The sequence below is a fragment of the Aotus nancymaae genome, unplaced genomic scaffold (assembly GCF_030222135.1).
Source record: "Aotus nancymaae isolate 86718 unplaced genomic scaffold, 86718_ANA_hifiasm-v0.15.2.pri h1tg000094l, whole genome shotgun sequence".
Taxonomy (NCBI): Eukaryota; Metazoa; Chordata; class Mammalia; order Primates; family Aotidae; genus Aotus; species Aotus nancymaae.
Window position 1 is genome coordinate 858,906 of NW_026988509.1, and position 12,982 is coordinate 871,887.

The window sequence follows — 12,982 nt, forward strand, 5'->3', positions numbered from 1 at the left end:
GCAGCCTGGCACCCTGTGGCTGCCTGCCTCACAGGGTATAGTAGCAAATCTCGCTCATCTTGTCCTGAATTCCACTGCAGTTGAGTGCAGTTCCACTTGGCATGTAAACGTATAAGCAATGACTTTTTTCCTCAAGACATCTAACTGGCTGTAATAAACCATGCATTCTTTTTTTTTTTTGGAGATGGAGTTTCGCTCTTGTTACCCAGGCCGGAGTGCAATGGTGCGATCTCGGCTCACTGCAACCTCCGCCTCCTGGGTTCAGGCAATTCTCCTGCCTCAGCCTCCTGAGTAGCTGGGATTACAGGCATGTGCCACCGTGCCCAGCTAATTTTTTGTACCTTTAGTAGAGACAGGGTTTCACCACGTTGACCAGGATGGTCTCAATCTCTTGACCTCGTGATCCACCCGCCTCGGCCTCCCAAAGTGCTGTCTTCTTTTTTATTTTGTTAAATAGAGACGGGGTCTCTCCATGTTGGCCAGGCTGTTCTCGAACTGCTGACCTCAGGTGATCCACCTGCCTTGGCATTCCAAAGTGCTGGGATTACAGGCATGAGTCACTGTGCCCGGCCTCTTTTTTTTTTGAGATGGAGTCTTTGTTGCCCACGCTGGAGTTTGGTGGTGCGATCTTGGCTCACTGCAACCTCTGCCTCCCAGGTTCAAGAAGTTCTCCTGCCTCAGCCTCTCTAGTAGCTGGCATTACAGGTACTCCACCATGCTGGCTAATATTTTTGTATTTTTAGTAGAGACGGTTTGACTGTGTTGGCCAGGCTGGTCTTGAACTCCCGACTACAGGTGTGAGCCACCCACCTGGCCACACCATGCATTTTTAATAATCACTTCTAGCAGTTTCCAGCATGACTTTTTTCCCCCGCTAAAAATCTATCTCTTCTAGGAAGGACAGCATAACTTTTTGCAGGTGCAGGTTATCACGGCGAAGCAGATGCTGTTGGCTGTGTTAGTTGTGTGAGCTGGCGGGTGATGTGCGCTTCCCTGGCTGCCTCGTCTGTCGGGGGAACTCTGTTCTGAAAGGCTTTTCCTTTTCACACCAGGCCTACTTTGACAGGTCTCCAGCTTAATCTGTCTTCTTACCTTTTCGTCAATGTATTTTTCTTACTTTCCATTTTGTGATGAGCAGTTTAGTTGCTGCTTTGACATATCTTCTTTGACATTCAAGTTTAGAAAATGATAAAAACCAGAAAATGGGGAAGCTGAGAGAGGATGCTCAGTTCCTTTCAGTATGTCCTTCTGCCAAAATAAACTTCTGTTTTAAAACATGTAGGCATAATACTTATATTAAAGGTGTTTTTCATGCAAGTTTCATTTTTTTGAGATAGAAATTTGTAAGTGTTCCTTTCAGCTGTTTAAATGCGTCTATCTTGTTTTTTTTGGAGGGGTGGTAAGGATGGAGTCTTGCTCTGTTGCCCAGGCTGGAGTGCAGCAGTGCAATTCCAGCTCACTGCAGTCTCCGCCTGCCAGACTGAAGCAAGCCTCTCACCCCAGCCTCCTGAGTAGCTGGAACTATAGGCACATGCCAGATGCCTAATGTTTAAATTTTTTGTAGAGATGAGGTCTCACTATGTTGCCCAGGCTATCTTTGTTTTTCAAAAGTATGAAATATTTCAGAATCCTATTAAGGTCAGTGAATCATGTGGATAACGCTTTTGTGCGTATCCCCATCTTTATCAGGGCTCCTCATTTTAGTGGTTGTAGTTTCTCAACTTCAGAGGACCAGAAAGTCTTGAAAGATGAGGGGACGTGTTCAGAAATGAAAACCCTCTAAAGGCCTTTCCGGTACAAGGGCCCTCAATGTGGTGTTTACTTTATAGCTCTCCAGTGAAGAAGCCAAGTCTCCTCAAGGCCCACCAATTTGAGGGAGACTCTTTGGACTCAGGCTCCGAGGGCCTCGGGCCATGTGTGCCGCCCCTCAGCGCCCTGATAGGCACCGTGGCTGAGACGTCCAAGGAGAAGTACCGCCTGCTTGACCAGAGAGACAGGATCATGCGGCAAGGTATGGGGCAAGGCGGCAGAGGTTCTGGGGCCTGGTGCGGTCGTCCTCTTGGGCGCCATCAGAGCGGGAGCTGCTTCTTTCCAGTGGGCTCTGTTGCTGTTGAGTCTCAGGGCCTCTGATGTGCTGTGTCTGAGCTTCATGGTCGGCCAGTCTTCCTTGGAGTGAGTGCTCTGTGTGTGTGTACATATACGTTCAAATATGTTTGCTTATGTGTGTACAAGATAGTAGTGGGAGCAGGCAAAAGGATGGGCTCATGTCTGTAGAGGGAGCAGGTTTCTGTTTTTTTTCTTTTTTTTGAGATGAGTCTCGCTCTTGTTGCCCAGGCTGGAGTGCGATGGCGAGATCTCAGCTCACCGCAACCTCCCTTCCTGGGTTCAAGCAATTCTTCTGCCTTGGCCTCCCGAGTAGCTGGGATTACAGGCACGTGCCACCATGCCCAGCAAATTTTTTGTATATTTAGTAGAGACAGGGTTTTACCATGTTGTCCAGGCTGGTCTGGAACTCTCGACCTCAGGTGATCCACCCACCTCCCAAAGTGCTGGGATTATAGGTGTGAACCACCACGCCTGGCCGAGGGAGTGGGTTTCTGACGGGCAGAGGTTATGGTGGAGTGTTCCATCTCGGACAGGACATCCTTACCCTATTGGAATGTTGAACTGTGTGAATGTATTACCTACTAAAAAGAAAGTATTCCATTAACACTGAAAATATATGCAGGGATCAAAAATAAAAGGAAAAACACAGGTACTCCTCTTTGCCAATTTTTTTGTCTTAAATTTCAGCTGGGTCGGGCGCGGTGGCTCACACCTGTAATCCCAGCACTTTGGGAGGCTGAGGCATGTGGACCACCTGAGGTCAGGAGTTCAAGACCAGCTTGGTCAACATGGCGAAAACCTGTCTCTACAAAAAAAAAACAAAAACAGAAATTAGCTGGGTACGGTGGTGTGCACCTGTAGTCCCAGCTCCTTAGGAGGCTGAGGCAGGAGAATTGCTTGAACCCTCGAGGCAGAGGTTACAGTGAAATGAGATTGCGCCACTGCACTCCAGTCTGGGTTACAGGGTGAGACTCTGTCTCAAAAAAAAAAAATTCAGCTATCCCATTTTTTAAAAGCTGTGGATAATTAGAATAATCACAGTGTTTTCTTACTATTTGGTAATAAAAGCTGCCATCATACATTGTGTCACTGATATAGTGATTTTTGTATTCCAAATAAAATCATTAGGTATTAGAATTTTTCTTTTTCTTTTTTTCCTCCTGAGATGAAGTCTTGCTCTGTTGCCCTGGCTGGAGTGCAGTGGTGCATCTTGGCTCACTGCAATCTCCGTCGCCTGGGTTCAACGAATTCTCCTGCCTTAGCCTCCCAAGTAGTTGGGACTACAGGTGCATACCTCCGTACCCAGCTCATTTTTGTATTCTTAGGAGAGATGGGGTTTCACCATGTAGGCCAGGCTGGTCTCGAACTCTTAACCTCGCGATCTGCCCTCCTCGGCCTCCCAAAGTGCTGGGATTACAGTTGTGATACACCAGGTATTAGAATTTTTCTGTTTTTCTTTTTTTTTTTGGGATGGAGTTTCACTCCTGTTGCCCAGGCTGGAGCGTAATGGCGTGATCTTGGCTCACCTTCACCTCTCTGGTTCAAGTGATTCTCTTGCCTCAGCCTCCCAAGTAGCTAAGTAGCTGGGATTGTAGGCATGTGTCACCATGCCTGGCTAATTTTGTATATTTTTTTTTAACATGGAGTCTTGCTTTGCTGTTCAGGCTGAAGTGTAGTGGCGTGATCACACCTCACTGCAACCTTCCCCTCCCAGGTTCAAGCAATTCTCCTGCCTCAACCTCCTGAGTAGCTGGGATTGCAGGCGCCCACCACCATGCCTGGCTGATTTTTGTATATTTAATAGAGATGGTGTTTCACCATGTTGGCAAAGCTGGTCTCAAACTCCTGACCTCTGGTGATCCTCCTGCCTCAGCCTCCCAAAGTGCTGGAATTACAGGTGTATGCCACCGCACCGGGCCTAATTTGTAATTTTAGTAGAGACAGAGTTTCTCCATGTTGGTCAGGCTGGTCTTGAACTCCCAACCTCAGGTGATCCGTCCACTTCGGCCTCCTAAAGTGCTGGGATTATAGGCGTGAGCCACTACTGCACCAAGCCTAGGTTATAGAACTTTTCAAAATAAAAACAAGAAGTATATATTTTGAGTTGTGAAGTTGTTGCATTTCTTTTTACTTGCAAGATACATTTATAACTTTTAATTCTAAGTGTAATCGTAGCAGTTTACTTATTCAGGTAAGAACCCAGTTAACTTCTATTATATGATTTTTACATTCAAGTCATGATGAATACTGTTTCAGAGTTTTAGAGTAGTGGTATATTTGTTGTTTTTTTTTGTTTGTTTGTTTTGAGATGGAGTTTCACTCTTGTTGCCCAGGCTGGAGTGCAATGATGCAATCTCAGCTCACTGCAAACTCTGCCTCCTGTGTTCAGGTGACTCTCCTGTCTCAGCCTCCTGAGTAACTGGGATTACAGGCACCCACCACCATGCCTGGCTAATTTTTTTATTTTTTTTTAGTAGAGACGGGGTTTCCTCATGTTGACCAGGGTGGTCTTAAACTCCTGACCTCAGGTGATCTACCCACCTCAGCCTCCCAAAGTGCTGGGATTACAGGCATGAGCCACCGCACCTGGCCTTTTTTTTTTTTTTTTTTGAGACGGGGTTTCACCACCATGTTCGCCAGGATGGTCTCCATCTCCTGACCTCGTGATCCCCCTGCCTCGGCCTCCCAAAGTACTGGGATTATAGGCGTGAGCCACCATGCCCGGCCAATATTTGGAATATTTGCAGTTGTAATGAGTGAATCCTTCTAGTAAACATCCTGCACCATGAGAGTTTGTCATTGAGGTTATGACAGGAGTTAAAAACTCTGGCTGAAAGTGAGGCTGCGTCCCCACTTTTAGTCTGCAGTGAGGGTCTGTGACTGTTGGAGAGCGGCAGACCCAGGGGTCTTTGGGAGCTTTGATGTCCTACTCCCTGGCAGAATAGACCCTAAGTCCTCTTTCTCTGAGGCTCAGAGTCTGACAGATATTTTTGTTTTCCTTTGTAATGTGGGTGTGTTTTAAGTTTTAATTTCTTTTTATCATTATGAGAGCATACTTCTGTAGGTTCATGCTAACCGTGTGGTATGTTCTTACCTTTCACTTGACGTCATTTAGCTCGGGTGAAAAGAACCGATCTGGACAAAGCGAGGACTTTGGTTGGGACCTGCCTGGATATGTGTCCCGAGAAGGAGCGGTACATGCGGGAGACCCGAAGCCAGCTGAGCGTGTTTGAAGTGATCCCCGGGACTGACCAGGTCAGAGCCCTGCGTCTCCCCGTGGAGTGGGGGCAGGCTGTGCAGGGGAGGAGGCTTCTTTTGTAATTCTGTACATACTGGATTTAGGTGTTTGCTTGTTTTAGAGGGTATTGGGTATTTGTGCCCTTAACAATCATATTCAGCTCTCTTGCGTCGTGAGATGTTCACTCTGTAATTGGTACCTATACGTGATAAGATATAGATGCAAGTTTTTTGTTGTTTTTTTTTTTGAGACAGAGTTTCACTTTTTTCTTTTTTTTTTTTTTTTAATTTTTTTTTTACAAGGAGTTTCACTCTTATTGCCCAGGTAGGAGTGCAATGACGTGATCTCAGCTCACCACAACCTCTGCCTCCCAGGTTCAGGTGATTCTCCTGCCTCAGCCTCCTGAGTAGCTGGGATTATAGGCATGCACCACCATGCCTGCTCATATTTGTATTTTTAGTAGAAACGGGGTTTCTCCATGTTGGTCAGGCTGGTCTTGAACTTCTGACTTCAAGTGATCCACCCGTCTTGGCCTCCCAAAGTGCTGGGATTACAGACATGAGCCACCGTGCTTGACCTGATGCAAATTTTTTTAAATCGAGTTGTTTAAAATATTTATTTATTTATTTATTTATTTGGAGACAGGATTTTATTCTTTCACCTAGGCTGGAGAGCAGTGGTGCAATCATGGCTCACTGTAGCCTCGACTTACCAGGCTCAGGTGATCTTCCCACTCAGCTTACTGAGTAGCTGGGATTACAGGCATGGTCCACCATGCCCAGTTATTGTTTTATTTTTTTGTAGCAATGGGGTCTCAGGGGTCTCAGCCGTGTTGCTCAGGCTGGTCTTGAACACCTAAGCTCAAGTGATCCACCTGCCTCTGCCTCCCAAAGTGCTGAAATTACAGGCGTGAGCCACCACATCTGGCTTTTTTCTTTTTACAATCATTCTTATCCTTTTCTATGCTTAAGTTTTGCACATTCAGGATTATATTCTAGATATAATTTTATGTGTCTCTTTCCCACTTAAAATTATGTCATGAACATTTTCCTTCGTTATGCTGAACTAGAGCATGTAGAAATGACAGCATATTTTCTTAGTAGCTCTGTCAAAACTCTGCACTTCTACCATTAGTAGATAGGCTGTTTCTAAATTTTTAGCTCTTTTAATAATATGGTTTGGCATCTTGTGTGTCATGTTTCTCTGGTGTTTAGATTACTTTGTTCAGATCCTGAGAATTTAATTCCTGCATTGGAGGGTTTGTCCTTTCCCGAACATTATCCGTGTAGCTTCCCCAGTTGTTTCCCCAGGAAGCTGCACCAATTTAGATCCTTTGCACTTTGTGAATTTTGCTTGTGGACTTCTCCTCCTCTTTGTGGCTGGTGGCTTTATACACCCTTCGCCCAGTGCGGTGTCCCCAGACCAGCAGCAGGTGTGGGGCCCCTGCTGCAGCAGAGAGCGCGTGCTCAGGGCCTTGTCCTGCGGATGTCTCTGCGTCTCCTCTTGGCCACGTCATCAGCCTCCTTTTGAGGCGGGAGATGCAGCTCCAGGCCCCAGGTGGGCAGCTGGCCCCTGCTGCTGTGCCCTCAGCAGTCCTCACTGCCTGTCTCTGTTTCACTTCTGGTCTGTGTAGACTTCAGCTGGTGTGTGAGCAGAGCTGAGACCTGTTAAATGCTTCGAGGCCCTTCCCTGTCCCGTCTCTGCTTTGGAGCTTGCAGATGTGCCTTCACCTACATTCCTCCTGTTTGTCGTGACGCACTCGTGTCTTAACTCGTTGTGGTATTTGCCAAATCAAATTTCTCAATTTATTTTGCCTTTGAATTTTGTCTCTTTTTAACAGAAATTTTATGTTGAAAAAAATGTGTTCTCAACTATTGATCTGTGTGGGTGTGTATGTGATTTTCCCTCATTTTCAGGCATAACTGTGCCTGGCCCAAGGTGTTTCTCACGGGCAGCCCATCTCTGCTTCGTGTCCCTAGGTGGACCACGCAGCAGCCGTGAAAGAGTACAGCCGGTCCTCGGCCGATCAGGAGGAGCCTCTGCCCCACGAGCTGCGGCCCCTGGCAGTGCTCAGCAGGACTATGGATTACCTGGTGACCCAGATCATGGACCAGAAGGAGGGCAGCCTGCGGGACTGGTATGACTTCGTGTGGAACCGCACACGTGGCATACGGAAGGTATTGGCTGCTTCCAAGCTGGACGCTAAAAAATGCATGCAAATTCCAAAGTCAAACTGATAGTTATTTTTATTTTACTCAGTTACGTATTTTATCTGTTTCAAAAATATACCTTTATGGACAGGGTGCAGTGGCTCACACCTGTAATCCCAGCACTCTAGGAGGCCAAGGTGGGTGGATCACCTGAGGTCAGAAGTTTGAGACCGGCCTGGCCAACATGGTGAATCTCAGTCTCTACTGAAAATACAAAAATTAGCTGGGTGTGGCTAGGTATGGCGGCTCATGCCTGTAATCCCAGCACTTTGGAAGGCCGTGGTGGGCAGCTCACGAGGTCAGGAGTTCGAGACCAGCCTGGCCAACACAGTGAAAACCCATCGCTACTAAAAAAATGAGCAGCTGGGATTGTGGCAGGTGCCTGCAATCCCAGCTGCTCAGGAGGCTGAGACAGGAGAATCACTTGAACCTGGGAGGTGGAGGTTGCAGTGAGCTGAGGTCGTGCCATTGTACTCCAGCCTGGATCACAGAGCTAGACTCTGTCTCAAAAAAAAAAAAAAAGAAAGAAAGAAATTAGCTGGGCATGGTGGCACACACCTATAAAGTCCTCTACTCAAGAGGCTGAGCCAGGAGAATTGCTTGAATCCGGGAGGCGGAGGTTGTGTGAGCCAAGACCGCACCACTGCACTCCAGCCTGGGTGACAGAGCGAGACCCTGTCTCAAAAAAATAAAAAAACAAGTACTTTTGTTTAAATCACTCCAAAGTCCTATTAAAACGTGCATCATGGGCTTTGTTACACATTGAAATGTGAGAAATTGAGGTCATAGCATGATCTTTCTCATAGCTGACTCTCTGCATGGGAATGTGTGTATGATCCTCCCCCTCACCTGTGGCCAGGATATCACGCAGCAGCACCTCTGCGACCCGCTGACGGTGTCCCTGATTGAGAAGTGCACCCGATTTCACATCCACTGTGCCCACTTCATGTGTGAGGAGCCCATGTCTTCCTTTGATGCCAAGATCAATAATGAGAACCTGACCAAGTGCCTGCAGAGCCTGAAGGAAATGTACCAGGACCTGAGAAACAAGGGTGTCTTCTGTGCCAGCGAAGCGGAGTTCCAGGGCTACAATGTTCTGCTCAGTCTCAACAAGGGAGACATTCTAAGGTGAATTTCCACATCCGAATTTGTCTGCAAAGGCAGGCGTTAAGCAGGAGGAGAGCTTTCAGGATTGGCAGTAGCGATAGTGCTGCGTTCTCTCTGGTAGCAGGTGTTGGGAGGATAGGAGTCTCGGTCTCGCTGTGCAGTCTGCGGAGCTGAGCTGGGGGAAGAGTGATGGGGTTGTGCACCTGACCAGCACATCTGATGTAGGCCCCACACACTCGCTTCCGAGAACTGTTTCTCCTCACCAGTGAGAGACATGAGGAAGGAATCCTAGTGAGACAGGTGAGTGAACCAGGAGAGGGAGTTCTAGCTGCCCTGCAGGGTTGTTAGCAGCTCCCTTTTTCCAGATAGTTTTGTCAAAGATCCAAATGAGAGGAAAAAAATTGTGTGAAACAAAAATGCTAAGAATGGGGTAGTAAGAATGAATGAATTTAAAACCCTGGTCTGATCTGACATTGAGAGGTCTGGCAAGCTCTCTGGCCCCTGCTTGTGGTGGTGGTTTTATTTATTTTTATTTTTTTTGAGATGGAGTCTCGTTCTGTAGCCCAGGCTAGAGTGCAGTGGTGCGATCTTGGCTCACTGCAACCTCCACCTCCCGGGTCCCGGTTCAAGCAATTCTCCTGCCTCAGCCTTCCGAGTAGCTGGGATTACAGGCACGAGTCACCATGCCCAGCTAATTTTTGTATTTTGTAGTAGAGACGGGGTTTCACCATGTTGGCCAGGCTGGTCTTGAACTCCTGATCTTGTGATCTGCCCGCTCAGTCTCCCAAAGTGCTAGGATGACAGCCATGAGCCACCATGTCCAGCAGTGGTGTTGTTGAGCTGGACTTCATGGTGGGCAGTGTCCCCTTCAGTTCTAAAATTCCCCTATTGATGCTGAAACTCATTTTTTTAGCTTTGTATTTTCTTCGAGAACTGTGTGGAAGAATATCTAGATGTGTGAATGATTTTAAATTTTTATTTTATTTTTGACACCGAGTCCTGCGCTGTTACCCAGGCTGGATTTCGGCTCACTGCAACCTCTGCCTCCCAGGTTCAAGTGATTCTCCTGCCTCAGCCTTCTGAGTAGCTGGGATTACAGGTGCACACCACCATGCCTGGCTAACTTTTTGGTATTTTTAGTAGAGATGGGGTTTTGCCATGTTGGCCAGGATGGTCTGGAACTCCTGACCTCAGGTGATCCATCCACCTCAGCCTCCCAAAGTGTAAGGATTACAGGCATGTGCCACCGCGCCCTGCCAATTTTAAATGTTAAAATTAAGCCTGGTATAGCCTGGGCAACATAGTGAGACCCTACTCTACAAAACCGCTGTAGTTCCAGCTACTGGAGAGGCTGAGGTGAGAGGACCCCTTGAACCCAGGAGGTCAAGGCTACAATGAGCTGTGATCATGCCACTGCACTCCAGTGTGGGTGACAAAGCAAGACCCTATCTCTTAAAAAAAAAAAAAAAAAAGACCAGGTGTGGTGGCCCATGGCCTCATAGTACTTTGGGAGGCTGAGATCAGAGGATCGCTTAAGGCCAGGAGGTTGAGGCTGTAGTGAGCCGTGATTGTGCCACTGCACTGCAGCCTGGGTGATAGAGCAAGACTCTGTTTCCAAAAAAAAAAACGAAAAGTAAAATTAAGCCATGTAGATAAACTGGTTATGGAGAATGGCTGTATTGTCTTTTTATTTGTGATAAGCATTTGTTTCCCATCATGAATAATTCAGTCAAAATCAATTCATTTCTGAACAAAGAGTTAAGTTTTCTGTTTTCTTAGACTTTACCGTCCAGCACAGCTGGCAGTCGGCATTACTTTAAAGTAACTTTTTGGTAACTGATGGCTAAACTGCTTCTTGAATTTGTTTATTCTGTTCATTATATTTTTGAAAGGGACCTTTGTCTATCAAACCAGCTCAAGCATGGTAGCTTTGAAGTTAGTAAACTATGAATTTAGTGGCATGTTTCACCAGCAAGACCCTCCTTCTCAGTGTGGTTGAAATCTAATATCGTTATTATTTGAGACAGGATCTTGCTCTGTCACCCAGGATGGAGTATAGTGATGTGATCTTAGCTCACTGCAGCCTCAACCTCCTGGGCTCAAACGATCCTCCCATCTTGGCCTCCCAGTGTTTTGGGATTACAGGCATGAGCCACAGCATCTGGCCAACGAAATCTGTTATTTATTATAGCTATCTTTATGAAAATTTTGTCTTATGAAAAACAACATTCCAACCCCTTTTCTCTCCTTTAATTGACAGAGAAGTACAACAGTTCCATCCTGCTGTTAGAAACTCCTCCGAGGTGAAATTTGCTGTTCAGGCTTTTGCTGCGTTGAACAGTAATAATTTTGTGAGATTTTTCAAACTGGTCCAGTCAGCTTCTTACCTGAATGCTTGTCTTTTACACTGTTACTTTAATCAGGTGAGTAAATGAGCTGTGCTTGCTGAGTTGGTAGAAAGCAGGTTGTTCCTGTGCTATTCGAACACTTTTCTCTTCCAAGCTTTTCCAAGCAGGTCTCAGGCTGAGGCTGTGTCGTCCTTGGGGCAGCCCCACGGAGGAGTTTCTAGTGTTGCCCTGTTTAATAGCGTTAGCACCATTGGACACCATCCGGAAAGGCTGTGCAATGGAAAATACTGTTTTATGGTTCAGATAAGAAAAATCTCTTTACAGCCTGGCTTGGTGGCTCATGCCTGTATAATCCCAGCACTTCGGGAGGTCAAGGCAGGCAGATCACAAGGTCAGGAATTCAAGACCATCCTGGCCAATATGGTGAAACCCTGTCTCTACTAAAAATACAAAAATCAGCTGAGTGTGGTGGCAGGTGCCCATAGTCCCAGCTACTCGGGAGGCTGAGGCAGGAGAATCGCTTGAACCCGGGAGGCGGAGGTTGCACTGAGCCAAGATCGCATCACTGCATTCTAACTTGGGTGACAGAGCCAGACTGTCTAAAAAAAAAAAAAAAGTCTCTTTAGAACACAATTTGAATTCAGCACTATCATCATCCATGAAAACTAACTAAAAAGCAGAAACGTCATATCTACGCACAAAATCCCTGACTTTGAAGTTCTTCATGTTTTAAATCTAAGTTTCTGGAGTAAGGCCGATGGTGCTAAGTTTATTTTAGTTGGTGCCTCAGTGTCTGTGCTTTGCCGTGTGCTGGGGCTGCAGAGCAGTGGGAAGGCTGGTCCCTCTCCTGAGGTTTGCACAGAGGAAACTCAGTGTCTTCGGGGTTTCCACTTGGTCCTTTCGTTTCAGTTCCATGGGACTTGGGGATGAGGACAGAGCAGCCCTTGTGGCACCTGCCGTTCTGGGCCCTCCATGTATCAGTTCAGGTAGACATGACCAGGACCGCCGCCTGCCTTACAGAGGGTCACCTTGAACCCACTGCCTCACCTCGCGCACACTGTGCTGCCCACTCTGGCAGTGGGTTCAAGGAGGTGGCCTAGATCCCTTCCACAAGCCTGCAGTGGCCACTGTGTGGGGACGGTGATGCCTGGGAGACCTCAGGACCTGCCTAGGTCCATCCGTCTCTGGCTCCAGATAATTTCTTTGGTCACACATCAGGGCCTCCTGTAAATTGACTAAACACAGAGTCATGTCGCAGTCAGAGAGTCTTTTGCAGGTTTGCTCCTTGTTGTCAGGTCTGCAGGTTGCCAGACAACCGAAGTTCTGGAGCAAATGAAAAGCTTTTCCTTAACTTGCCACTTGTAGTTAATACTGGCTGGGTGCTTTGGCTCACACCTGTCATCCCAGCACCTTGGGAGACTGAGGTGGGAGAATTGCTCGAGCTCAGGAATTCTGGACCAACATAGGGAGACCCCGTCTCTACTAAAAATAAAAAAAACAGCTGGGCAGGTGTGGTGGTACACTCCTGTATTCCCAGTTACTCAGGAGGCCGAGGTGGGAAGATTGCTTGAGCCTGGGAGGTTGAGGCTGCGGTGAGCCAAGATCTACTGGGCAACAGAGACCCTCTCTCAAAAAAAAGATAAAATGAAACTTAAAGTTAATACTGTATATATGATGATGGTTAGTAGAATGTTGACCAATTTTAATAACTTTATTTATTTATTTATTTTGAGACAGAGTCTCACTCTGTTGCCCAGGCTGCAGTGCACTGGCACAGTCTTGGCTCGCTGCAACCTCTGCCTCCTAGGTTCAAGCGATTCTCCTGCCTCAGCCTGTCTCCCAAGTAGCTGGGATTACAGGCGTGTGCCACCATGCCAAGCTAATTTTTGTATTTTTAATAGAGACGGGGTTTTGCCATGTTGGCCAGGCTGATCTTGAACTCCTGACCTCAGTAATCTGCCCGCCTTGGCCTC

General features: G+C 47.0%; 1 protein-coding gene across 2 annotated transcripts in view; it reads left to right on the top strand.

Moving 5' to 3' along the window:
* The window catches only part of LOC135271865 (germinal-center associated nuclear protein-like), a 190,296-nt gene that overhangs the window by 142,641 nt on the left and 34,673 nt on the right, over positions 1–12,982 (top strand). The window contains exons 5-9 of one of the 2 annotated variants that reach the window (XM_064369884.1): positions 1,830–2,011; positions 5,222–5,361; positions 7,324–7,521; positions 8,414–8,682; positions 10,922–11,084. In XM_064369884.1, coding sequence (XP_064225954.1) covers positions 1,830–2,011; positions 5,222–5,361; positions 7,324–7,521; positions 8,414–8,682; positions 10,922–11,084 — 952 coding nt within the window. The remainder of the gene's footprint in view (positions 1–1,829; positions 2,012–5,221; positions 5,362–7,323; positions 7,522–8,413; positions 8,683–10,921; positions 11,085–12,982) is intronic. The other variant, XM_064369885.1, reaches the window with a different exon arrangement.